Here is a 25906-nt window from a genome sequence, read left to right as displayed (position 1 = left end):
GTAGACAACCCGGGTTTCGTCGTTGACCCGCCAGGAGAAAATCCTAACGAAATGAAAGTTCGTGGTATTAAAAACAAATCTCATAGTTCATGGAAAAAACCGGAATTCAGAGAAAGGTTTTGGTTTAAAAAGCCAAAATCCTTTTAAAAATTATGAATAATTATCCATTGTGTTTAATTCTTTATTGTGATAGAATTTTATCTTCCTACTCTATGATTTAATGTTTAAACATTATATTATGTGATTTGTTTCAAATTTATTATGCTTCAATGTTGATTTGTATAGATTTTTTATTCTCATATAACTAAAATTGTTTCTCGTATTGTTCATTGTTAATATTAATTCTAATTTTATTTAATTAATTTAAAATTAAAAATTAATATATTATAAATATATTAATACGCGCATAGCAGTGAGTGATACTAGTGTTATTAAACTGCAAGGTGAATGTAATATTATCGTGAGTTGCTATGGCCTAGAACATTGGCTTTCCTCCAATAACCAAAACGGATATCCATTTATTATTGATTACATCTTAAAATTGTAATCTTAAAATTTTATTTGCATGATAGACTCACGAATATAAATGAGATTTCTAAAATTTATTTTATATACTATTTTATTCACTCTAATATAGTAGTAATAGATTTAATTTTAATTAATTACATTCTTATGATAAATAAAGTTAATTAGAAACTTAAAGCAATTACTAAAATTATATACTAGTATAGAAATAAAATTTTTATGTAGGTATTAATTAATTAGTCAATTTAAATTATTAAACGAGTTTGTTCACAAATTAATTAATTTAAGTACCACCAAGCTTAACCTTAACTTTACCAAACTACCTTGAACATTCTTTTATAGAACTAGTAGTATTACCCTTGGAACATCACCAATCATTTACACTAACTCTAACCTATGTTAGTGTAAATGTCATATCAAATATAATCTTTATTCCTATCATTTACACTAAATTCAAACTTAAAAAAATATTCTCTACATTATGCTTCTTCACTCACAAAATTTAAAAAGAAATTAGGTTTGAGTTTAGTGTAAACCTAAAGATAGGTATTTATTTCCCAAAAATAAAAAATGAGATTGATTTTGAAGTACTATTATAGCTAATTACATATCTCATTTTAGGTTCTAGTGTATCCTTCGATATAGTCTCGTACAATGCTAGGTATCCACGTTACTTATTTAATTGTGCAATAAATTCGTTATTGATCTACTCAAATAGTACTGTATTAAATATCATCTTTGTGTATTAAAAACCTATGAATAAGTTATCAAGAATTAAAGAAGTAAAAGGTATTCAAACATTAAATTATTGTGACGCCCCGGAAATTTCAATCCTTTCTTTCGAGATAAATCGGATTTATTAGCTTAATTAATTTCTTTTAGAAGATGTGTAATCGTACTTTCCTCGTTGTATTCGACTTTGGAGTAATTTAAGTATGTTTCGTGGAAGGAATAAAGTGCAAGGAAATTTTGGGTTCAAGGATAAAAGTAAAGCTATGCTTTTATTAGATAAAGAATTGAAGAAAAAGTTGTACAAGAATGTTGGAGATACATTTATTCACATAGTGCTTACATAAGTGAAAGTGACAATACACTCTTATATTACAACTCTTCTCTAGAGACTCTAATTACATGAAAATGGAAAGTATGACTATGGCTCCCAAACCAACATTTGGATCTTTCCAAGAAGAGGACCATGAGGATCTTGAGGAAGATCATCTCTTCCTCTCTCTCGACTTCTACACCATCTTGATAGCCAAGCTACACCAAAGAAACCTATAAAGAAATAGCCACCAAAGAGATTAGAAAAATTCCAATAAAAGAGCAAGGATTTTGGCTTTCACCAATAAGGTATAAGTGATGATCAAGACATCACATTGCTGCCATGGAATCGAAAAATATGCCCAAGAACCGAGACATCCCCAATTCTCCACATAGAGCAATAGAGACAATAGTAGACAAGGGATGAAGTCATCATCTAGGCCTAAAAGGGAGTAAACAAGACCCCTCCTTACACCAAGAACAAGGCTGAAAATACAGCCAAGGATGTCATCCAAAAATTTCATCAATTTGGCAAGAATCTCACAATCATCAAGCTCGAAAGAGAAAGAGCTAGCAACCCCAAAATAGGAGCCTTTGCCTCCAAGATTCCAATCACAAACAGCCAAGCAAAGTGGCTATATAAACCACCCAACGCCACTTCTCTCCCATACCTCTCAAGCACCCCAAAGTTTGAATTTTGTAAGAAGTATCGAAGGAGAGGCGGGGGCAGAGAGAAGGAAGTGGCAGCCAAGGTTCAAGGATTCACCAAGTGAGGTAAATTCCTCAACACCCTCTTGCATCATGTAGAGTTGCCAACACTTAGCCAAGAAATTAGATCGATAGTGTTGCACAATAGTGTGAGCAAGTCATGAGAACTTAGATTCATAGAAGCTCAATAGAATAGTCATAACAATAGCAAGCAGTCATGAACCAACAACATGTATCGCAAGGACAACAACAAATCACCAATCCCTTAAGCTCTCAAGAATTTAATCTATGAAAACAACAAATGCCCCATCAAGTTTTCCATCAAGCACTCATTGCCATAACTAAAAAAAAAAGGAGTAAGGGGCAGGGGGAGAAGACTTAGCTTAGGCGGAGGGGCTGCCGGGCAAGGGCGAGTGTCGACGGAGCCGAAGAACCTCCGCGGAGAAGCTGCGGATCACGGCGGCAGCAGGGGCGAGGCAGCCGGCGACGGCGGGACTCCGAGGAGCTCTGCGGAGCAGCTGCAAGCCGCGGCTGAGAGAGGGAGAAGGAGGCGATGCCTCCTCTCTGCTGCCGGATTCGCTGAGAGGGAAATAGAGAGAGCTCGGCGGAGAAGATGACCGGCGGATTTCCGGCAGCGAGCACAGTGAGAAAGAAGAGTGGAGGCGCCACTGCTTCACCCCCAATTAAGGGCTTTCATTTGGAGTTGGGCGACGGGGTAGTGCCGCCGTTGAGCCGGTAGGAGAAGCGACATCGGCGGTGGAGTCGCCGCCGTGGAGTGAGAAGGAGAAGAGAGGGGCGCCGCCTCTGTTTTTTTTTAATCTATGGATTTTGTTTTGGAACTAAGAGATGAATAGAGAATTGGTTGCAGGGGGGAGGAAGAGAGAGCTCCGGCGACGCCGGAGATGGCGACTCGCCGGAGAGGTCGCGGAGCGAAGAGTAGAGGAAGCGCCGCCATTCCTCCTCCGATCTAGTTTTCCCCAATCTGCAAATTGAGAAATGTGGGAGAGAAAGAGAGAGTTGACCGATGGGTGAGGGAGTATAATGTGGGCTGCCCCATTTCTAATTTTTGGCAATTGGGCCAATTTATTTTATTGATTGTTGGGCCTTAGTAGTTAATTAAGAATTGGGCCAAGGAATTTCTATTAATTTGGGCCAGTGGATTTATTGTTTGGGCCAAGGATTTAATTATGAGAAGTTGGGATTTAATTTAAGAAATGAGTTGGAGCTCAAATAATTAATTCCCGAATAAGTTACTAAGTTTCCAAAGATGGAAAAAATTAGAGTTGGAGCTCGAAGGTCGAGGAATAAATTTCCGAATAATTTTATTTAGATTCCGGGAGAATAAAGTAGTAAAGTGGGAGACGCGAAAGTCGACCGGCGTCGCCCCGCGACGCCATGGGCGGCCTTAAGAAAAATCCGAAGAAAAGGATTTAAGAAGAGACTTTCCAAGAATTCTTATTCTTGTTAATAAGTGCCCGAATATTTAAGTTAGAGAAAAATAGAATTTCTCCAAAGTTAGTAAAGAGAATAAATAAACTCTGCAGAGTAGTGAAGCCGAGGTAGGATTAAGAAAAATCCTATAAGCCGAGACTGAGATATAGGTGCTATCCAATAGGATGCATGCATTCTTTCTAAAGAGGAATAATTCAAGTATTAATTAGCGTGCTACGCTATTTATTTTCATGGGATAAATTGCTCGAAGGCGAGTGAGGCCAAAGCGAGTAATTGAGTTGAGACATAAGCATATCAGGTGGGCTTTCTTTTAATATCCAGCACTATAGTGTGGATATAAAGCAAATACTTTTGAAGTTATGAAAAATCATTTTCTCAAAAATGAAGCAGTGATTGTTTTAAAGTTGTTGTCATGCCATAAAATGTTTGTTTTGAGGCCTATCTGTTGGGGTTGCAGCCCGTGGGTTTTGGCGATGCCAGCCCGAGTTTAAAGAATTCGGTTCCCAATAGGACCGCAAATCCTGTTCGGAATAATGTGCACGAGAGCCGTGAGCCATCAGCTGTTGGCCGGCGATGTGTCCGCTGAAGGTGGCCACCTTCACGGTACACGATTCTCAGATAAGGCGAGTGATTTGGAGAACTTAGATTGATCAATCGAACTTTTAGCTCACAAAAGAATTTAGTATGCTCGGGCCTTTTAAGAAAAACCCCCGTGCGATACTGTGGATGGATGACAACTATATACTTGTATGTTTTGTTTTCGGCATGTGTCCACTGAGTACTCCTGTACTCAGCCCTGCATGTATTTATAAATGTGCAGGTTGAACGTCAAGAGGAGGGAGAAATGATCGGAGTCGATGCTACTAAATAATCAAGTGGATCTTTCACGATTCGTGTCTTCATACACGAAGTCGTCTAGTATGGACTTATTCCGCTGCACTTTTGTGAAGTGAGACATCTTAGAATCTCACCTTCGAACTCTGATTTATTGATGTAATATTCATTCTAGTTCTAAGACCATGAAATGGTACATTTGGCTTCTATTCTATGAAGTGTTCGATTTGGCCTTCGAGTATATTCACAAGTTCTTTCCCCCTTTTTCTTTCCCCGTTTCTTTAATCCCCCATTAGTCGCGATTTACCTGCTTTCGCTATCCTTAGCAAAGTGCGGTCGTGACAGAGTGGTATCAGAGCACTCAGTTTCTTTTCTGCTCTGAGATCCAAACTTTCTTCAGTCAAGATCTAGACTTGTTCACTAGATCATTCCAAGTAATCGACTCGATCATCTCCAAGACGTTCAACCAAGTTGGAAGTAAAGAAGTGGAATTTTGAGATAACCGATGCAAGTGTGACCAGAGATAATCCCAGTCGAAAATGAAAAGAACATAGTGTGAAAAAGAGTTTCCTAGGAGAATGTAGCTCAAAATGGGACTACAAAGGATGAACTGTAAATCCTATAATTGCTTTCCTAAGCAACAATTTTGAGACGATGCTAGAAAGAGTTAGGCACGAAAGCGTGATCCGCGGTGACACGACTTTTGCGCGGGGAGAGCCGATGCCCAGTGCACGAGAGCACAAGAGGGGCAAATGTTGAAAAGGAAAATGAGGAACGATGCTATAAGGGAATAGCACAAGATAGATCCTCGCGGTGGCTATGCCACTCGATTTGATTCGAAAGAGAGTATCGATTCCATCACGTTTCGCGAGAACCTTTAGAAACGTTAGATTTGAGGTGTGAACTTAGTTTGTTGACGTTAGATCACACAATATAGTGGCTCTAGTTGAGGATTCCTTTGACTTAGACTCTCATGCATCGCTTTTACGCTACGTTCTTCTTTGAGTACCCCCTTCTGACCTGTGATGTACCCTTTGTGTAGATGGAGGGACGTGATCCCACTAGACCCCCGTTGAGTATTTATGAGAGTTGCGCAGAGTACGCACTCCGCGAGTTCAGAGCTTATCGACCGTACGTAGGGTAGAGCATAGTACCGATCGTGAGCAGGTTTTACCAGCTGTGGGAGAGGACCCACCAGTACGGCGGCGCTGATCTCCGTACTCCCCAAGGAGTGGGGAGCATGGGCCGAGTGGCTGTCCAGCAGCTATATCTATAGGAGGATCGACACCCAGGAGGAGGTGGGGGATTTTCGTGGCTTCGTGTCGTTCGTTTTCCTACATTCCGTACACTACCCAGAGGTTCCGCCTATTGCGGAAGGTGACCTACCGCCACCCCCACTTCAGTGGCGATCGTCGATCCGTCCCAAGGACGGCACACGGGGAGTTCATGACCACGAGGCAGGGTCGTCCCGGCAGCCTGTTACCGATCTACCCCCAGGTACCAGCCGAGAGCCAGTGATGCGTCGGCTAGATGGCACGGGGTATGACCCCGAGGGGCGGGGCAAGGCCCCGATGGTTGCTATGGATGAGGAGGAGGACCTAGGGGAGCCATGGATGGACCGTGCGGTGGTAGCACAGGAGAGAGCCCCCGAGAGGGAGGGGCAGAGGCTAGAGGTGCACGTGCCACTACGGACCCACGTCTGGGATGAGGACTTTCACGCCGAGCTGCGGCGACAGTCAGAGGAGTGGGAGGCTTGGCTGCGAGCCCTCCGAGTTGAGATGGACCTAGACGAGGCTCTGTTCCCAGAGGTGCCCCAGCCTGCACACGAGGATCTACCGGGAGCAGGGGCAGATGATCCCATTCTGGTCGAGGACAGTGATGATGACTTTGAGGGGAGCTCGGGAGTGAGCTCGGAGGGATCAGACGATGAGCAGTAGAGAGGCTGTACCATTAGAAACGTCCTAGTATGATGGCGTTCTGATGTAGTTGTTCTTTTCTTTTTAGGACTTTCAGTAGATCACGTTTTGTTAGCACATAAGACCCGGGATGTTAGGAGGGCAGTGGCTAAGTACTTTAGTGATGTTCCGCAGTATCGGGGCTTCACAATACGTCCTTGGGTGTACGTTCTAGGATTCATCTTTTGTAAAAAGTCCTTTCGAGGCAGACTCTTTCATCCCTTTGACGATGTACTGATCTGATGGTTTTTATGGAAAATCAGTTATGTTGGAAAAGTTGTGTTCGCTTCCATGACTCAGTTGTTATGTTTTGCCCTCAAAATTTTGTTAGTACTTAACGAGTAATTGCACGAACTATTAGGATGCCTCCAAGGAGAGCTGATGGGCCACGAGGCCGAGGACGTGGGAGAGGCCGAGGTCGAAGCCGAAGGGAACTCCCTATCTTGGAGGAAGAAGTTCAAGGAGATTGGTATGAAATAACACCACCCCCATCACCTGTTCCACCGCCTTCACCACCTCCACCACCACCCCAGCCACAGGACCGTAAGGTCGAAGAGATGTTTCTGAGACAGAATCCACCAGTGTTCAATGGGTTAGGAGACCCAACTGTTGCTGAAACTTGGATACGCACACTGGAGCGCATATTCAACTTTCTGCACTGCACAGACCAAGAGCGTCTGTCTTGCGTGACGTTTCAACTGATCGGACCTGCTGACTTCTGGTGGGAAGCAAGGAAGAAGACCATGACTCCAGAGCAGCTCAGGGAGATGACTTGGGAGGAATTTAAAGCTGAGGTCTATGGCAAGTACATCCCTAAGAGCTACCGGAAGAAGAAGGAAGTAGAATTCTACCATCTGAAACAAGGACGGATGTCAGTGACTGATTATGATCGTATGTTCTGTGAGATGGCTCGGTACGCACCAGATCAGGTGGACACCGACCAAAAGATGGCCGAGAAATTCTGTACCGGTCTGAGGTACGAGATAAGGATGACTCTGGCCAGTCATGAAGGACTGTCCTACACTGAAGCTCTAGGACGAGCACTGGACATTGAGGCAGCTATGCCAGGAGAGAAAACCGGGTCAGCTGTGAATCATACTCCACCCCCAACTCAGTCCCAAGCATCCAGGGACAAGAGGAAATGGGAAGGACCGCAGGCCCAATCTGAGCCTAAGCGGGGAGGATATGGACCAAGCAAGCCACAAGGTGGCGGATATCAAACTACCCCTGGGTCATTCAAGGGGAATACCCCAAAGTCCAACTCATGCCCCAAATGCAACAGACTGCACAGCGGCATCTGCAAGTCAGGGACTGATGGTTGCTTCAACTGCGGGAAGACTGGGCACTTTGCCAAATACTGCCCAAACAAGACTTCAGGGACGGGGGCAAAATCTCACCCGTCAGCTCAGCGCCCTCAACTGCGCGCAATGAATGTTCAACCTGTAGCAAATCCACAGCAGGCGCCAAAGAATCAACAGCAGAGGCCAAAACTCCCATCACAGGCTCGAGCTTATGCAATGAGGCAGAAGCAGCCAGAGGTGAACCAGGGAAACTTGGCAGGCATGGGTAAGATCTTCAATACCCCTGTTATGCTTCTGTTTGATACTGGTGCTTCGCATTCGTTTATTTCTACAAATTGCGTGACTACTTTGAAACTCGCTACTAAGGAGTCAGAACATAGAATGGAAGTAGTTTCCCCAGTAGGAGGATGTATAGAGATTTCTCGTATTTGCTCGAACTTAGAGATCACTCTGGGCGAACTTAAGATTGTAGCGAACAACTTGAGTGTTATGATCATGTGGGATGTGGACATAATACTAGGAATGGACTGGCTGGCTGAAAACCATGCCACGATCCATTGCAAGGAGAGGCAAATTTCTTTTGGAAACCCCGAAGGTGAAGCTACCCGCTTTCACGTCATTTCTTTAGGAACGCGAAAATCTGTAATCTCGATGTTGCAAGCCAACAAGCTGATGGGGAAAGGATGCCCCGCATACCTTGTCTACTTGAACAAAGAGGAGAAAGACGAAAGGAAATTTGAAGAGGTAGACATCGCTCGCGAATTTCCGGATGTGTTTCCTGACACACTACCGGGTTTGCCGCCAGACAGGCAAGTGGAGTTCACTATCGATCTAGAACCAGGATCTGCTCCAGTATCAAAGGCACCATACCGAATGGCCCCAAAGGAACTAGATGAACTGAAGGTACAGCTGCAAGAACTCCTGGACCTGGGATTCATCAGACCCAGCGTCTCGCCATGGGGAGCACCTGTACTGTTCGTCAAGAAGAAAGACGGGACCATGAGGATGTGTGTGGACTACCGAGAGCTTAACAAGCTGACTCTCAAGAACAAGTATCCCTTACCCAGAATCGACGATTTGTTTGACCAGCTCAAAGGAGCTAGCGTATTTTCTAAGATGGATCTGAAGTCGGGATACCATCAGCTGAAGATTAAACCAGCGGATGTGCCCAAGACGGCCTTCCGAACCAGATATGGTCACTATGAGTTTACGGTGGTGCCGTTTGGACTAACGAATGCACCGGCAGTGTTCATGGACCTGATGAACCGCATTTTCCACCCCTACCTCGACAAGTTTGTCCTAGTCTTCATTGACGATGTGCTGATATACTCTAAGAATAGGAAGGAACATGAGGAGCATTTAAGGACTGCTCTAGAGACGCTTCGGGCAGAGAAGTTGTACGCCAAATTCAGCAAGTGTGAATTTTGGCTCAATGAGGTGAATTTCCTTGGACATATTGTGACAGCGGAAGGGATCCAAGTGGACCCTGCAAAAGTAGAGGCGGTACGAAATTGGAAGGTACCAACTACGCCCAACGAGATCCGAAGTTTCTTAGGACTGGCTGGCTACTATAGAAGATTCATTGAAGGATTCTCGAAGATTGCACCGCCGATGACTCAGCAACTCAAGAAGGGAACCAAAGTCTCATGGTCTCCTGAGTGCGAGGCGAGTTTTCAGCTGTTAAAGGAGAAGTTGACCAGCGCACCCGTACTAGCAGTCCCAGAACCAGGGACGGACTACGTTGTCTATACGGATGCCTCTAAGAGCGGACTTGGATGTGTGTTGATGCAGAACGGGAAGGTGATTGCTTATGCATCACGGCAACTCAGGCCACACGAGCTCAACTATCCAACACACGACCTAGAACTGGCGGCAGTGGTCCACGCCTTGAAAATTTGGAGACACCACCTATATGGAGTTAGGTGTGAAATTTTCAGTGCCGCCGTTGAGCCGGTAGGAGAAGCGACATCGGCGGTGGAGTCGCCGCCGTGGAGTGAGAAGGAGAAGAGAGGGGCGCCGCCTCTGTTTTTTTTTAATCTATGGATTTTGTTTTGGAACTAAGAGATGAACAGAGAATTGGTTGCAGGGGGGAGGAAGAGAGAGCTCCGGCGACGCCGGAGATGGCGACTCGCCGGAGAGGTCGCGGAGCGAAGAGTAGAGGAAGCGCCGCCATTCCTCCTCCGATCTAGTTTTCCCCAATCTGCAAATTGAGAAATGTGGGAGAGAAAGAGAGAGTTGACCGATGGGTGAGGGAGTATAATGTGGGCTGCCCCATTTCTAATTTTTGGCAATTGGGCCAATTTATTTTATTGATTGTTGGGCCTTAGTAGTTAATTAAGAATTGGGCCAAGGAATTTCTATTAATTTGGGCCAGTGGATTTATTGTTTGGGCCAAGGATTTAATTATGAGAAGTTGGGATTTAATTTAAGAAATGAGTTGGAGCTCAAATAATTAATTCCCGAATAAGTTACTAAGTTTCCAAAGATGGAAAAAATTAGAGTTGGAGCTCGAAGGTCGAGGAATAAATTTCCGAATAATTTTATTTAGATTCCGGGAGAATAAAGTAGTAAAGTGGGAGACGCGAAAGTCGACCGGCGTCGCCCCGCGACGCCATGGGCGGCCTTAAGAAAAATCCGAAGAAAAGGATTTAAGAAGAGACTTTCCAAGAATTCTTATTCTTGTTAATAAGTGCCCGAATATTTAAGTTAGAGAAAAATAGAATTTCTCCAAAGTTAGTAAAGAGAATAAATAAACTCTGCAGAGTAGTGAAGCCGAGGTAGGATTAAGAAAAATCCTATAAGCCGAGACTGAGATATAGGTGCTATCCAATAGGATGCATGCATTCTTTCTAAAGAGGAATAATTCAAGTATTAATTAGCGTGCTACGCTATTTATTTTCATGGGATAAATTGCTCGAAGGCGAGTGAGGCCAAAGCGAGTAATTGAGTTGAGACATAAGCATATCAGGTGGGCTTTCTTTTAATATCCAGCACTATAGTGTGGATATAAAGCAAATACTTTTGAAGTTATGAAAAATCATTTTCTCAAAAATGAAGCAGTGATTGTTTTAAAGTTGTTGTCATGCCATAAAATGTTTGTTTTGAGGCCTATCTGTTGGGGTTGCAGCCCGTGGGTTTTGGCGATGCCAGCCCGAGTTTAAAGAATTCGGTTCCCAATAGGACCGCAAATCCTGTTCGGAATAATGTGCACGAGAGCCGTGAGCCATCAGCTGTTGGCCGGCGATGTGTCCGCTGAAGGTGGCCACCTTCACGGTACACGATTCTCAGATAAGGCGAGTGATTTGGAGAACTTAGATTGATCAATCGAACTTTTAGCTCACAAAAGAATTTAGTATGCTCGGGCCTTTTAAGAAAAACCCCCGTGCGATACTGTGGATGGATGACAACTATATACTTGTATGTTTTGTTTTCGGCATGTGTCCACTGAGTACTCCTGTACTCAGCCCTGCATGTATTTATAAATGTGCAGGTTGAACGTCAAGAGGAGGGAGAAATGATCGGAGTCGATGCTACTAAATAATCAAGTGGATCTTTCACGATTCGTGTCTTCATACACGAAGTCGTCTAGTATGGACTTATTCCGCTGCACTTTTGTGAAGTGAGACATCTTAGAATCTCACCTTCGAACTCTGATTTATTGATGTAATATTCATTCTAGTTCTAAGACCATGAAATGGTACATTTGGCTTCTATTCTATGAAGTGTTCGATTTGGCCTTCGAGTATATTCACAAGTTCTTTCCCCCTTTTTCTTTCCCCGTTTCTTTAATCCCCCATTAGTCGCGATTTACCTGCTTTCGCTATCCTTAGCAAAGTGCGGTCGTGACAGAGTGGTATCAGAGCACTCAGTTTCTTTTCTGCTCTGAGATCCAAACTTTCTTCAGTCAAGATCTAGACTTGTTCACTAGATCATTCCAAGTAATCGACTCGATCATCTCCAAGACGTTCAACCAAGTTGGAAGTAAAGAAGTGGAATTTTGAGATAACCGATGCAAGTGTGACCAGAGATAATCCCAGTCGAAAATGAAAAGAACATAGTGTGAAAAAGAGTTTCCTAGGAGAATGTAGCTCAAAATGGGACTACAAAGGATGAACTGTAAATCCTATAATTGCTTTCCTAAGCAACAATTTTGAGACGATGCTAGAAAGAGTTAGGCACGAAAGCGTGATCCGCGGTGACACGACTTTTGCGCGGGGAGAGCCGATGCCCAGTGCACGAGAGCACAAGAGGGGCAAATGTTGAAAAGGAAAATGAGGAACGATGCTATAAGGGAATAGCACAAGATAGATCCTCGCGGTGGCTATGCCACTCGATTTGATTCGAAAGAGAGTATCGATTCCATCACGTTTCGCGAGAACCTTTAGAAACGTTAGATTTGAGGTGTGAACTTAGTTTGTTGACGTTAGATCACACAATATAGTGGCTCTAGTTGAGGATTCCTTTGACTTAGACTCTCATGCATCGCTTTTACGCTACGTTCTTCTTTGAGTACCCCCTTCTGACCTGTGATGTACCCTTTGTGTAGATGGAGGGACGTGATCCCACTAGACCCCCGTTGAGTATTTATGAGAGTTGCGCAGAGTACGCACTCCGCGAGTTCAGAGCTTATCGACCGTACGTAGGGGAGAGCATAGTACCGATCGTGAGCAGGTTTTACCAGCTGTGGGAGAGGACCCACCAGTACGGCGGCGCTGATCTCCGTACTCCCCAAGGAGTGGGGAGCATGGGCCGAGTGGCTGTCCAGCAGCTATATCTATAGGAGGATCGACACCCAGGAGGAGGTGGGGGATTTTCGTGGCTTCGTGTCGTTCGTTTTCCTACATTCCGTACACTACCCAGAGGTTCCGCCTATTGCGGAAGGTGACCTACCGCCACCCCCACTTCAGTGGCGATCGTCGATCCGTCCCAAGGACGGCACACGGGGAGTTCATGACCACGAGGCAGGGTCGTCCCGGCAGCCTGTTACCGATCTACCCCCAGGTACCAGCCGAGAGCCAGTGATGCGTCGGCTAGATGGCACGGGGTATGACCCCGAGGGGCGGGGCAAGGCCCCGATGGTTGCTATGGATGAGGAGGAGGACCTAGGGGAGCCATGGATGGACCGTGCGGTGGTAGCACAGGAGAGAGCCCCCGAGAGGGAGGGGCAGAGGCTAGAGGTGCACGTGCCACTACGGACCCACGTCTGGGATGAGGACTTTCACGCCGAGCTGCGGCGACAGTCAGAGGAGTGGGAGGCTTGGCTGCGAGCCCTCCGAGTTGAGATGGACCTAGACGAGGCTCTGTTCCCAGAGGTGCCCCAGCCTGCACACGAGGATCTACCGGGAGCAGGGGCAGATGATCCCATTCTGGTCGAGGACAGTGATGATGACTTTGAGGGGAGCTCGGGAGTGAGCTCGGAGGGATCAGACGATGAGCAGTAGAGAGGCTGTACCATTAGAAACGTCCTAGTATGATGGCGTTCTGATGTAGTTGTTCTTTTCTTTTTAGGACTTTCAGTAGATCACGTTTTGTTAGCACATAAGACCCGGGATGTTAGGAGGGCAGTGGCTAAGTACTTTAGTGATGTTCCGCAGTATCGGGGCTTCACAATACGTCCTTGGGTGTACGTTCTAGGATTCATCTTTTGTAAAAAGTCCTTTCGAGGCAGACTCTTTCATCCCTTTGACGATGTACTGATCTGATGGTTTTTATGGAAAATCAGTTATGTTGGAAAAGTTGTGTTCGCTTCCATGACTCAGTTGTTATGTTTTGCCCTCAAAATTTTGTTAGTACTTAACGAGTAATTGCACGAACTATTAGGATGCCTCCAAGGAGAGCTGATGGGCCACGAGGCCGAGGACGTGGGAGAGGCCGAGGTCGAAGCCGAAGGGAACTCCCTATCTTGGAGGAAGAAGTTCAAGGAGATTGGTATGAAATAACACCACCCCCATCACCTGTTCCACCGCCTTCACCACCTCCACCACCACCCCAGCCACAGGACCGTAAGGTCGAAGAGATGTTTCTGAGACAGAATCCACCAGTGTTCAATGGGTTAGGAGACCCAACTGTTGCTGAAACTTGGATACGCACACTGGAGCGCATATTCAACTTTCTGCACTGCACAGACCAAGAGCGTCTGTCTTGCGTGACGTTTCAACTGATCGGACCTGCTGACTTCTGGTGGGAAGCAAGGAAGAAGACCATGACTCCAGAGCAGCTCAGGGAGATGACTTGGGAGGAATTTAAAGCTGAGGTCTATGGCAAGTACATCCCTAAGAGCTACCGGAAGAAGAAGGAAGTAGAATTCTACCATCTGAAACAAGGACGGATGTCAGTGACTGATTATGATCGTATGTTCTGTGAGATGGCTCGGTACGCACCAGATCAGGTGGACACCGACCAAAAGATGGCCGAGAAATTCTGTACCGGTCTGAGGTACGAGATAAGGATGACTCTGGCCAGTCATGAAGGACTGTCCTACACTGAAGCTCTAGGACGAGCACTGGACATTGAGGCAGCTATGCCAGGAGAGAAAACCGGGTCAGCTGTGAATCATACTCCACCCCCAACTCAGTCCCAAGCATCCAGGGACAAGAGGAAATGGGAAGGACCGCAGGCCCAATCTGAGCCTAAGCGGGGAGGATATGGACCAAGCAAGCCACAAGGTGGCGGATATCAAACTACCCCTGGGTCATTCAAGGGGAATACCCCAAAGTCCAACTCATGCCCCAAATGCAACAGACTGCACAGCGGCATCTGCAAGTCAGGGACTGATGGTTGCTTCAACTGCGGGAAGACTGGGCACTTTGCCAAATACTGCCCAAACAAGACTTCAGGGACGGGGGCAAAATCTCACCCGTCAGCTCAGCGCCCTCAACTGCGCGCAATGAATGTTCAACCTGTAGCAAATCCACAGCAGGCGCCAAAGAATCAACAGCAGAGGCCAAAACTCCCATCACAGGCTCGAGCTTATGCAATGAGGCAGAAGCAGCCAGAGGTGAACCAGGGAAACTTGGCAGGCATGGGTAAGATCTTCAATACCCCTGTTATGCTTCTGTTTGATACTGGTGCTTCGCATTCGTTTATTTCTACAAATTGCGTGACTACTTTGAAACTCGCTACTAAGGAGTCAGAACATAGAATGGAAGTAGTTTCCCCAGTAGGAGGATGTATAGAGATTTCTCGTATTTGCTCGAACTTAGAGATCACTCTGGGCGAACTTAAGATTGTAGCGAACAACTTGAGTGTTATGATCATGTGGGATGTGGACATAATACTAGGAATGGACTGGCTGGCTGAAAACCATGCCACGATCCATTGCAAGGAGAGGCAAATTTCTTTTGGAAACCCCGAAGGTGAAGCTACCCGCTTTCACGTCATTTCTTTAGGAACGCGAAAATCTGTAATCTCGATGTTGCAAGCCAACAAGCTGATGGGGAAAGGATGCCCCGCATACCTTGTCTACTTGAACAAAGAGGAGAAAGACGAAAGGAAATTTGAAGAGGTAGACATCGCTCGCGAATTTCCGGATGTGTTTCCTGACACACTACCGGGTTTGCCGCCAGACAGGCAAGTGGAGTTCACTATCGATCTAGAACCAGGATCTGCTCCAGTATCAAAGGCACCATACCGAATGGCCCCAAAGGAACTAGATGAACTGAAGGTACAGCTGCAAGAACTCCTGGACCTGGGATTCATCAGACCCAGCGTCTCGCCATGGGGAGCACCTGTACTGTTCGTCAAGAAGAAAGACGGGACCATGAGGATGTGTGTGGACTACCGAGAGCTTAACAAGCTGACTCTCAAGAACAAGTATCCCTTACCCAGAATCGACGATTTGTTTGACCAGCTCAAAGGAGCTAGCGTATTTTCTAAGATGGATCTGAAGTCGGGATACCATCAGCTGAAGATTAAACCAGCGGATGTGCCCAAGACGGCCTTCCGAACCAGATATGGTCACTATGAGTTTACGGTGGTGCCGTTTGGACTAACGAATGCACCGGCAGTGTTCATGGACCTGATGAACCGCGTTTTCCACCCCTACCTCGACAAGTTTGTCCTAGTCTTCATTGACGATGTGCTGATATACTCTAAGAATAGGAAGGAACATGAGGAGCATTTAAGGACTGCTCTAGAGACGCTTCGGGCAGAGAAGTTGTACGCCAAATTCAGCAAGTGTGAATTTTGGCTCAATGAGGTGAATTTCCTTGGACATATTGTGACAGCGGAAGGGATCCAAGTGGACCCTGCAAAAGTAGAGGCGGTACGAAATTGGAAGGTACCAACTACGCCCAACGAGATCCGAAGTTTCTTAGGACTGGCTGGCTACTATAGAAGATTCATTGAAGGATTCTCGAAGATTGCACCGCCGATGACTCAGCAACTCAAGAAGGGAACCAAAGTCTCATGGTCTCCTGAGTGCGAGGCGAGTTTTCAGCTGTTAAAGGAGAAGTTGACCAGCGCACCCGTACTAGCAGTCCCAGAACCAGGGACGGACTACGTTGTCTATACGGATGCCTCTAAGAGCGGACTTGGATGTGTGTTGATGCAGAACGGGAAGGTGATTGCTTATGCATCACGGCAACTCAGGCCACACGAGCTCAACTATCCAACACACGACCTAGAACTGGCGGCAGTGGTCCACGCCTTGAAAATTTGGAGACACCACCTATATGGAGTTAGGTGTGAAATTTTCAGTGCCGCCGTTGAGCCGGTAGGAGAAGCGACATCGGCGGTGGAGTCGCCGCCGTGGAGTGAGAAGGAGAAGAGAGGGGCGCCGCCTCTGTTTTTTTTTAATCTATGGATTTTGTTTTGGAACTAAGAGATGAACAGAGAATTGGTTGCAGGGGGGAGGAAGAGAGAGCTCCGGCGACGCCGGAGATGGCGACTCGCCGGAGAGGTCGCGGAGCGAAGAGTAGAGGAAGCGCCGCCATTCCTCCTCCGATCTAGTTTTCCCCAATCTGCAAATTGAGAAATGTGGGAGAGAAAGAGAGAGTTGACCGATGGGTGAGGGAGTATAATGTGGGCTGCCCCATTTCTAATTTTTGGCAATTGGGCCAATTTATTTTATTGATTGTTGGGCCTTAGTAGTTAATTAAGAATTGGGCCAAGGAATTTCTATTAATTTGGGCCAGTGGATTTATTGTTTGGGCCAAGGATTTAATTATGAGAAGTTGGGATTTAATTTAAGAAATGAGTTGGAGCTCAATTAATTAATTCCCGAATAAGTTACTAAGTTTCCAAAGATGGAAAAAATTAGAGTTGGAGCTCGAAGGTCGAGGAATAAATTTTCGAATAATTTTATTTAGATTCCTGGAGAATAAAGTAGTAAAGTGGGAGACGCGAAAGTCGACCGGCGTCGCCCCGCGACGCCATGGGCGGCCTTAAGAAAAATCCGAAGAAAAGGATTTAAGAAGAGACTTTCCAAGAATTCTTATTCTTGTTAATAAGTGCCCGAATATTTAAGTTAGAGAAAAATAGAATTTCTCCAAAGTTAGTAAAGAGAATAAATAAACTCTGCAGAGTAGTGAAGCCGAGGTAGGATTAAGAAAAATCCTATAAGCCGAGACTGAGATATAGGTGCTATCCAATAGGATGCATGCATTCTTTCTAAAGAGGAATAATTCAAGTATTAATTAGCGTGCTACGCTATTTATTTTCATGGGATAAATTGCTCGAAGGCGAGTGAGGCCAAAGCGAGTAATTGAGTTGAGACATAAGCATATCAGGTGGGCTTTCTTTTAATATCCAGCACTATAGTGTGGATATAAAGCAAATACTTTTGAAGTTATGAAAAATCATTTTCTCAAAAATGAAGCAGTGATTGTTTTAAAGTTGTTGTCATGCCATAAAATGTTTGTTTTGAGGCCTATCTGTTGGGGTTGCAGCCCGTGGGTTTTGGCGATGCCAGCCCGAGTTTAAAGAATTCGGTTCCCAATAGGACCGCAAATCCTGTTCGGAATAATGTGCACGAGAGCCGTGAGCCATCAGCTGTTGGCCGGCGATGTGTCCGCTGAAGGTGGCCACCTTCACGGTACACGATTCTCAGATAAGGCGAGTGATTTGGAGAACTTAGATTGATCAATCGAACTTTTAGCTCACAAAAGAATTTAGTATGCTCGGGCCTTTTAAGAAAAACCCCCGTGCGATACTGTGGATGGATGACAACTATATACTTGTATGTTTTGTTTTCGGCATGTGTCCACTGAGTACTCTTGTACTCAGCCCTGCATGTATTTATAAATGTGCAGGTTGAACGTCAAGAGGAGGGAGAAATGATCGGAGTCGATGCTACTAAATAATCAAGTGGATCTTTCACGATTCGTGTCTTCATACACGAAGTCGTCTAGTATGGACTTATTCCGCTGCACTTTTGTGAAGTGAGACATCTTAGAATCTCACCTTCGAACTCTGATTTATTGATGTAATATTCATTCTAGTTCTAAGACCATGAAATGGTACATTTGGCTTCTATTCTATGAAGTGTTCGATTTGGCCTTCGAGTATATTCACAAGTTCTTTCCCCCTTTTTCTTTCCCCGTTTCTTTAATCCCCCATTAGTCGCGATTTACCTGCTTTCGCTATCCTTAGCAAAGTGCGGTCGTGACAATTATAGTATCAAAAATTTTGATCAAATCATATGTACAAATTCGCATATGCACTCTATATACACCTATAGTTACATATATTATGTGGCATATTTGTTTATATAAATATCCATAAAAGCTTAAATTTGCAAAAAAGAAATAACCAGTATAATCAAGTTGCATAGAAACAATGACACCGTACGAAATTTTAATTTGATATAAAAAAATATAGCTATTATTTATTGAGCAAAAACCTATAGCATAATGTAATTTCATCACAGAGTCTAGAAGCATACTCCGTACAATATAGTAATATTTGTAATTAGACATTTGTTATAATTAAATTCTTTATATAAAATAAATATATCATATATTTGTAGCATATTTTAAATAACAATTTCTTAGTAAAATATAAAAAAGGAGATAATAAACATAAACAAATGATAGGTGCCGCCCAACTACTAGAATCAATGGCAGCAAGTTAACTAAATAGCAGAGTAATAGACAATGGTTACCAATTCCGATCTAGCTTTAATGATGTCTATTCCTCTATTTCTACTTCAAATTTCATTTATACTATAATGCCAATTGATAACCAAATCCCATTTTCCCACTCCATTTTACCGTGTTTTTTGCGAACAAAACCACGGAGATACGTGAACGTCTGTCTGGATACCAAGGTAACAGTCTCCCCAATTTATTATTAACATTTAACACACACACCCTTATATAGAACTCCCTCAGTTCGCCATTAGGAGTTCCATTAATGGGCGGCACGGGTTTTAAGAAATGTTAAGAAAAGTGGGTGGAAAAAAATTAGTAGAATAAGGATTCCCCTTGTATATATTAGTTTTAAATGAAAGGTGAGTGAAATGAATTAGTGGAAGGTGGGACCCTATTACCATTTATGGTAAAAGTGAACCGGTACTCCTATTCACGGACGGACTAAAATAGAAAAACGGGACTCCTATTCGCGGACGGAGGGAGTACTACTACTAATATACTAATATTAGCTTTATTTCAAAGTATCTTGAAGCAAAACGATTCATAATCACTTAAATATGACGAAATAGAATAATTGAATTATGGAAGGCCCAACCAACAATGACATCTCACTGTCATACAAACCACCCATCCACCGACTGTTAACTAGATATTTTATTCAAAGTTATGGGTTTTCATGATTCACCATTTATTTATGAGTTGAGGGGAAAATAGGGCAACATGTGATCCGATAATAAGATTTCAAGTTTCCCTACATACATTGCATTTATGTGTAGCAACATGATCCAATATTTTGAGAATTCCCAGATACTAAAATGATATGATTCCTATATGATAATGAAAGCATCATCTCTTTATTCTGTTAACAAAAGCAAAGCAAATCACTCTGACACATACACCAAGCCCAGAGCCTTGCAAAGAATATTTTGACCACGAGGTCACACCAACCTGGACAAGTTAATATATACAGACTGTATTCATACGAATTCTCACAACTCCAATGATCTTGAGATAATTAATAATCAGAGCAAATTGGCAGACACACAACAAATAAAAATAATGTAGCATGCCCATCAACATTTGCTAGAGCTAGAATTCGAATGCCAAAAAGTTCACCAAAATGGAAAAATCTGATATTTTATCGGATAACAAGAATATCGACAAACCTCGACAAATACCAATCACACTAAACTGCAGATTCCAAATATAGACTGCAAATAATAGAGAGGACGACAGTATGCGGGCAACCCATAAGCCAACAAGTTACCTATACAACATATTAAACTGCCACTCAAATATATCATCAGCCAAAAAGTTAGCTCCACTTTCATGCCTTCCCGTTCGTGCGCAGAGGAGTGATTATAGTAGTCTAAGTCAGAAGCACACCTATCGTTTTTCCACGAACCCTCATCATCTTTGCATCATTTTCTTCTCTTCCCACAACCAAAGAGCCATTGGCATGCTTGTTACGATTATACAAACAACAGTGAAAGGGTGAAATTAGAAAATGAGAAGGACGAAACAACCAAATCCCTCAATGTTGTGACTGGATTATCTGCTATTGTGAGTCAGGCCGCTTCTTGTTACAGTCCTGCAGATAATTATGCGTTAATTCATAAATTATGGTGATGGTCTCAAATAAAGACTCAGAGCAAAACAGAAGGGGGGCTCTCATGGACGTACATAATAAGTGCAGATGATAACTATTAACAACATTAAGTGAAGCACCACAAAAAAAAAAATTATTGATACTGGGAGGGGGGGGGGGGGGAGCAATATGCATCTCTCAAAAATCTTGACAAGTTTTATGCATGCAAATAAGAATATAAGATGACTAAACGACTTCTGTTGGGCAGTAGTTCATGTCATAATCATGGGCATCCAGCATTTAGTCGAGCTTGAATATGAACAATTGCTTCAAAAACAATTATGTGCTGCACAGGAAAATTAAGTTATTAATCCTAATCGATATGCTTCCAAACCACATCAGGCAAAGGAAGACTAAGCAGCTCAATGTGAAATCGTGACAGTTATGATTCAAATACTGAACCCACATTGAACAATCCAATGCATGGTTTCCAAGAAATAAATATCATTAGTTGGTACAACAATGAATAGTTAGCCATCATGATTCGACACACGAAGTCAACAAAATAGGCTGCTATTTAATGTTGGCATACGGTGGAGAGGTCAACGTAGCTGGGACAATATCAGAAAACCAGGACACATCATGTGACAAGACCAGTGTGCTAAGGAGAACATGAGCAAAAGACAAAAAAATGCTCAGCATAAACTAGGTGACTTTTAGGAGAAGATTTTAAAAAATGAGTCTACCGGAAAATGCAATGTATAATATAAAAAAAATTAAACCACACAAATATAGTGGAATAGATGATATATAATATCAGAGATAGAGGATATGAAAATGGGTATTTGCCAAAAAATTTACACACCAAGTATGCAAAGGTCCATAAAAAAGAATTAAACCATTAACAGCTAACAGTGTACTAATGCATCTAAGATTCCATAGGCAGCTAACAGTGTACTAATGCATCCAAGATTCAGTTCCCATGCTACGCGTGTCCAGAATTTTTTTTTGCATCTGATCCACAGCATATATACCTAAAGGCTAGAGAAAGACTAACAAGGAAAAATACTTAAGACAGGTTTACTCATCAAGACAATCCTAGTATGAATAGATTTTTGGCATACGCAGTCAAGTAACTACGTTTCTAAATACTAATATAAGTCAAATCAGTTCCTGCTGTTCGGAACCAACGACAATATATTTCCAGTAGGTGTCTTCTAATGGAAAACCAAGCACAATAGAACTTCCAAGCATACTCTATGTTATGATAATGATACAATGGGGAATGGAGTGGGAGTGGGTGGAGTCATTGGCCCTTGTCAAGAACTAATACAGCATACCTTCCAGGAAGCATCTGAGAGCTGTTCACTGAACTCTTTGAATTACCCAACCTTTTGGACTTATTATCATGTTCCTTGTCCACCCGCATTGCAGCCACCTCCTTCTCCATAGCAGCCACCTCCCTTCTCATCTTTTTGGCCTCCACTTCCATTGCTTTAGTCAAAGTTTCTACCTTCCTTGCTAACATCTGATTGTGGAAAGGACCAAAAACCTTTAGCATTAAGACAATAGCAACAAAGGACTTAGAAAGGAAAGAAATCAACCTCAATTGCATCATCCTTGTCTTTGAGGCTTTGATCCTTTTCATGGCAAGCCTTCCTCAATGAAATCACCTCTTTTTGTAACATATCGTATAACAACCCAGGCACACTATCTTCTTTTTCAGTAACTTGTATGTCACTAGGTTTTTCTACTTGAGTTGCTTTCCATGCACTACTTTCTGTCTCAGTTTCCTTAGTTCCATCACAAGATTGGCTCTGCTTAAAGTTTGGTCCTAGTCCATTTAAGAGAACTTTGGACCTGTCCAAAGATCTTGAACCACCATCAAATGACTTTGATGTCCCTTTTGCATGTTTCAAGACTGAACTGCTACCAGAAGATCTTAATTGGAATGATGGTGATCTCTTGGGTAAGAAGCCATTGGAAGTCAATTTTGAAATGTTATCAGCTCCACCCAGCGACTGGCGTCGTAAAGGGCCATTGCTTGAGCTTCTTCCCTCTGGTGTACCACGAGTTGCTGTGTTTGGTGATCTCAAAGTCTCTTCAAGAACTTTCAAACGTAGCTGATACTTTTCCTGGTGAGGAAGATATATGTTTAGATTCATTATATTTTAGTCAAGCTTTCTGATTTTAAAACAACATAGTAAAATAAGCCATTTACTTTCAACTGGGCTTCAGATCTTGCTGCCCTCTCAGTGATGGCTAGCTTGTCCTTGAGTGTCTGCATCTCCCCCTTTGAAGATAGAGAATGATATTATGAGAACTTACTCAAAGTATTGACTTGTGAAAACTACTACTCCCACTATCACATACATATAATTTTGACAAGCAAAGAAAGGATGTATAACTAAATACCTGCAAGAACCTTCTTTCTTCTAACCATTGTTTGACAGGCATTACTTTGTCATTAGCATCTTTCCATTCATTAGCCACCACAGTTGCTACTCTATTAGCCGTTACCTTGGCACGAGCTAATTCCCGATCAAGAGTTTTTCTTTCTTCCTGAAATTAAAATAGTTTTAGTCACTTATGCAAAGAAAATAATAGAATAGTTTTGTACAAGTAATGATGATTTGAACAGTGTTGATGCGTATAGAACATTACATTCATCTCCTGAACTTTACGTTGGTAGTCCCGTACAGCATTGGCAGCTGCGCCACCAGCAAGCACAGCCTCTTCGAGTTCACGTACAGTTTGCGTAAGTTTTTCAACCTCGGCAACCTTTTGCCGATGCATTTTGTCTAGTATCTTATTTTCTTCCTGATCAAGCATATATGATCTTTCATTAGAGGAAGAAGACAAATTTGTCTGCCTTCAAACTTCTTTTAGAAAAATAAAAGAGAGAACATCACAAACCTGGCAAATTTCTATCTGCTTCATCAGTTCTTGGTTCTTGTTTTGAAGGTCATCGACCATAGAAGCTTTTGCCAGTGCTACCTGTACAGTTCTCTCTGCTTCAAGTAGAGCAGCCTCTTTTGATTTTGTAAGCCGGTCCAGTGCTTTGTTATCATCCTGCAGCTTTGACATCTAGAAGGAACTAGGCAAGGTTATTTCATTAATGCTCTCAATAAATGTAGTTCAACGACAAGATCAGAAGCAAAGAGACACGGACCTCCTGGCGAGCAAGCTTGAGCTCAGCCTCCAATGGAGCTAAGATTGCTTCAATTGGAGGCATATCATCATCCTTTTGGGCAGCATGAACTCTCCTAAGAGTGGCTTCAGCTGCAAATTGAGCAGCCATGGAAGCCTTCTTTTCATCATTAATTCTCTTGATTTCAAGATTCTGCCCACAAATGTTAATTCCCATGAATGTTAGTTAAAGAACGAACATTATCAAAATTATATAACCCGGAAGAAAAGGGGGAAGGAGAAAATATAGAAAAAGTACCTTGCTTTCCAGAAGCGATTCTGTTAATTTGAGCTTCTCATCCACCTTTCCCAACTCATCAGTTAGCTAAAGTAAAACAAAGAAACCTCAGATATCTGACATGATTCAAGTTCATCAAGGTACTTGCAGGGAAGGAAGAAAATGAACTAGCTTAAACAGTTTTTTAACACATAACCACTACGATATACATGAAAGCCTGACTTCAGATTAATGGCCCAAGCCAAATTATTTTAGACTCTTGAGTTCTTCTGAAATGGAAGAGCACTAGCAACCTAAATTGATGGTGTCATATCCAATACATGATCCATTAAATTGACATGGGTCTGCATATGTTATAATACCGACAAAAGAAATATAATAACCTGATAACCTCATATCTTTCTTCCAATGTTTTTATAGCTATGGAACTTGGAAACTGACCTATGGGGAAATTAGTTCTCAAAACAACACTGCATCCCTAGTTTTAGACTTTTAGTGAAGAAAAAGAAAACTCTTCCCAGTTTTTTTACATATAAAATGCTATACACAAGGCTGAGATCAAGATGGCCACCAGTATAGCCACTAACAGAGACTGAAAACACAAACACTCGAATAAGGACGGTTAAGAAAGTCTAACAGCGATGATTTCAATTTTCAAGAGTGGTAAAACAAGTCATTACCAACAACAATTACGGAATCACAATATTGTCAAAGTATAATATGATGATAAAAGATTAAAATTGGATTGTTGTACACAGGTATCCCTTAACTCATCCCAATACCCTCCCCTCGCAACCAACCCCATTTCCTCTGAACACAGAATATAGATTAGTCCACGAAAACAAATTTAAAATAAGAGCAAAAGAAACCTCTTCAACAGCTTTTTCACGAAGTCTCTCGGACAACTTTAACGCCTTGATCTGAGAATGGGCTTCTCCCAATTCCCTATCCTTATCTGCAAAACAGCAGCCCTCGCTAAAGTGTCCATTTTCATCTCATAAGTTTCTAAAACATCACATAGTGGTCCTTTAAAAATAAAGATAAAGCAAATATGGATAAATAAACTAGGATATGATTTTGTTCGAAGCTTGCAATTAATCTCTATTATTTCTAAATTTACAATCCCCTAATTAAATGCACATATCAGAGTGAGAATCTAGTGGATCCAGCTGAAGAGACTCACCTCTGACTTCGTTTTCCAGTCGATTGAGCTCCACCTTCACCGGATCCGAACCATGGAGCAGATTTATAAACTCATCCGCGTCGAGGCTCGGCCGCACCGACGCCCTCCGCCGCGAAGAACCCTTGCTGCTTCCCTCCTTGAACGACGCCGACACGGTTAGCGGCGTGGACGTCTGCGCATTGCCGCTGGCCTCTCCGGGATTCCGCTCCGCCGCAAAGGCAGCACTTCCCTCGCCGGAAACCTCCGCCATCACTGATCTATTTTCTCCTCGCACCGCGCATCAAATTTCCGAAGCCTTGCGTATTAATTATCACAATGCCTGTATAGATACAAATTTATGAGCGGGTGAGAAGAGATTTGGGAGAGATTAATTTAAAAACAGTGCACACTGCTGCAGTGGGTATAATATGAGTGAAGATGATAGAGTTTTTCAGAGAGAGAGAGAGAAGTGATTTGGGACTGAGTTCAAATCGGCGTGATTTTGTTTCTCTCTCTAGAAAAAAGGAAAATAAAAAAATTCAAAAAACTTTTCTGCATAATGACCAGTAAACCCTTCGGAAACAACTTGAATTGAGTAGACTTCCGTGAAAGACCCGGGGTAGATTTGTCATATTAATAATTAGGGGAGTGGCTGAAGCAATTTTCAAAAAGCAGAGTGAGATTATGTTAATTCAATCTACCTGTCTTTAAATTAAGATACCTTCACTAAAATATAATCCTCTCCTACTAGGAAATACTAACAACACAGATAAATCTTAATTAAATGCCCTTTTCTAATAAATCCATCTACGTACAATATTTG

The 25906-nt window shown here is 43.0% G+C and overlaps 2 protein-coding genes across 2 annotated transcripts; one reads left to right on the top strand and one right to left on the bottom strand.

The window, feature by feature from the left end:
- The first annotated feature begins 6877 nt into the window (after positions 1 to 6877).
- On the top strand, positions 6878 to 13257 carry LOC148934344 (uncharacterized). The gene is made up of 2 exons (XM_089062274.1): positions 6878 to 9840; positions 12498 to 13257. The coding sequence occupies exons 1-2, from the start codon at positions 6878 to 6880 to the stop codon at positions 13255 to 13257; spliced, it is 3723 nt and encodes a 1240-aa protein (XP_088918400.1).
- Positions 13258 to 20017: 6760 nt separating this feature from the next.
- On the bottom strand, positions 20018 to 25565 carry LOC125214587 (microtubule-associated protein 70-2-like). Its single transcript, XM_048115677.2, has 11 exons — positions 25105 to 25565; positions 24791 to 24876; positions 23943 to 24008; positions 23667 to 23837; positions 23411 to 23581; positions 23159 to 23314; positions 22910 to 23056; positions 22716 to 22787; positions 22099 to 22629; positions 21835 to 22022; positions 20018 to 20497 (listed from the first exon to the last, which is right to left on the bottom strand). Exons 1-11 carry the CDS (start codon positions 25352 to 25354, stop codon positions 20458 to 20460), a joined length of 1878 nt encoding a protein of 625 aa, XP_047971634.1. The 5' UTR covers positions 25355 to 25565; the 3' UTR covers positions 20018 to 20457.
- Positions 25566 to 25906: the final 341 nt, after the last annotated feature.

The sequence above is a fragment of the Salvia hispanica genome, chromosome 1, assembly GCF_029641045.1.
Source record: "Salvia hispanica isolate PSC_SH4W2 chromosome 1, Shi_PSC_v1, whole genome shotgun sequence".
Classification (NCBI taxonomy): domain Eukaryota; kingdom Viridiplantae; phylum Streptophyta; class Magnoliopsida; order Lamiales; family Lamiaceae; genus Salvia; species Salvia hispanica.
The sequence above is the reverse complement of the archived record's forward strand: the minus strand, read 5'-3'. Positions and strand labels throughout refer to the sequence as shown.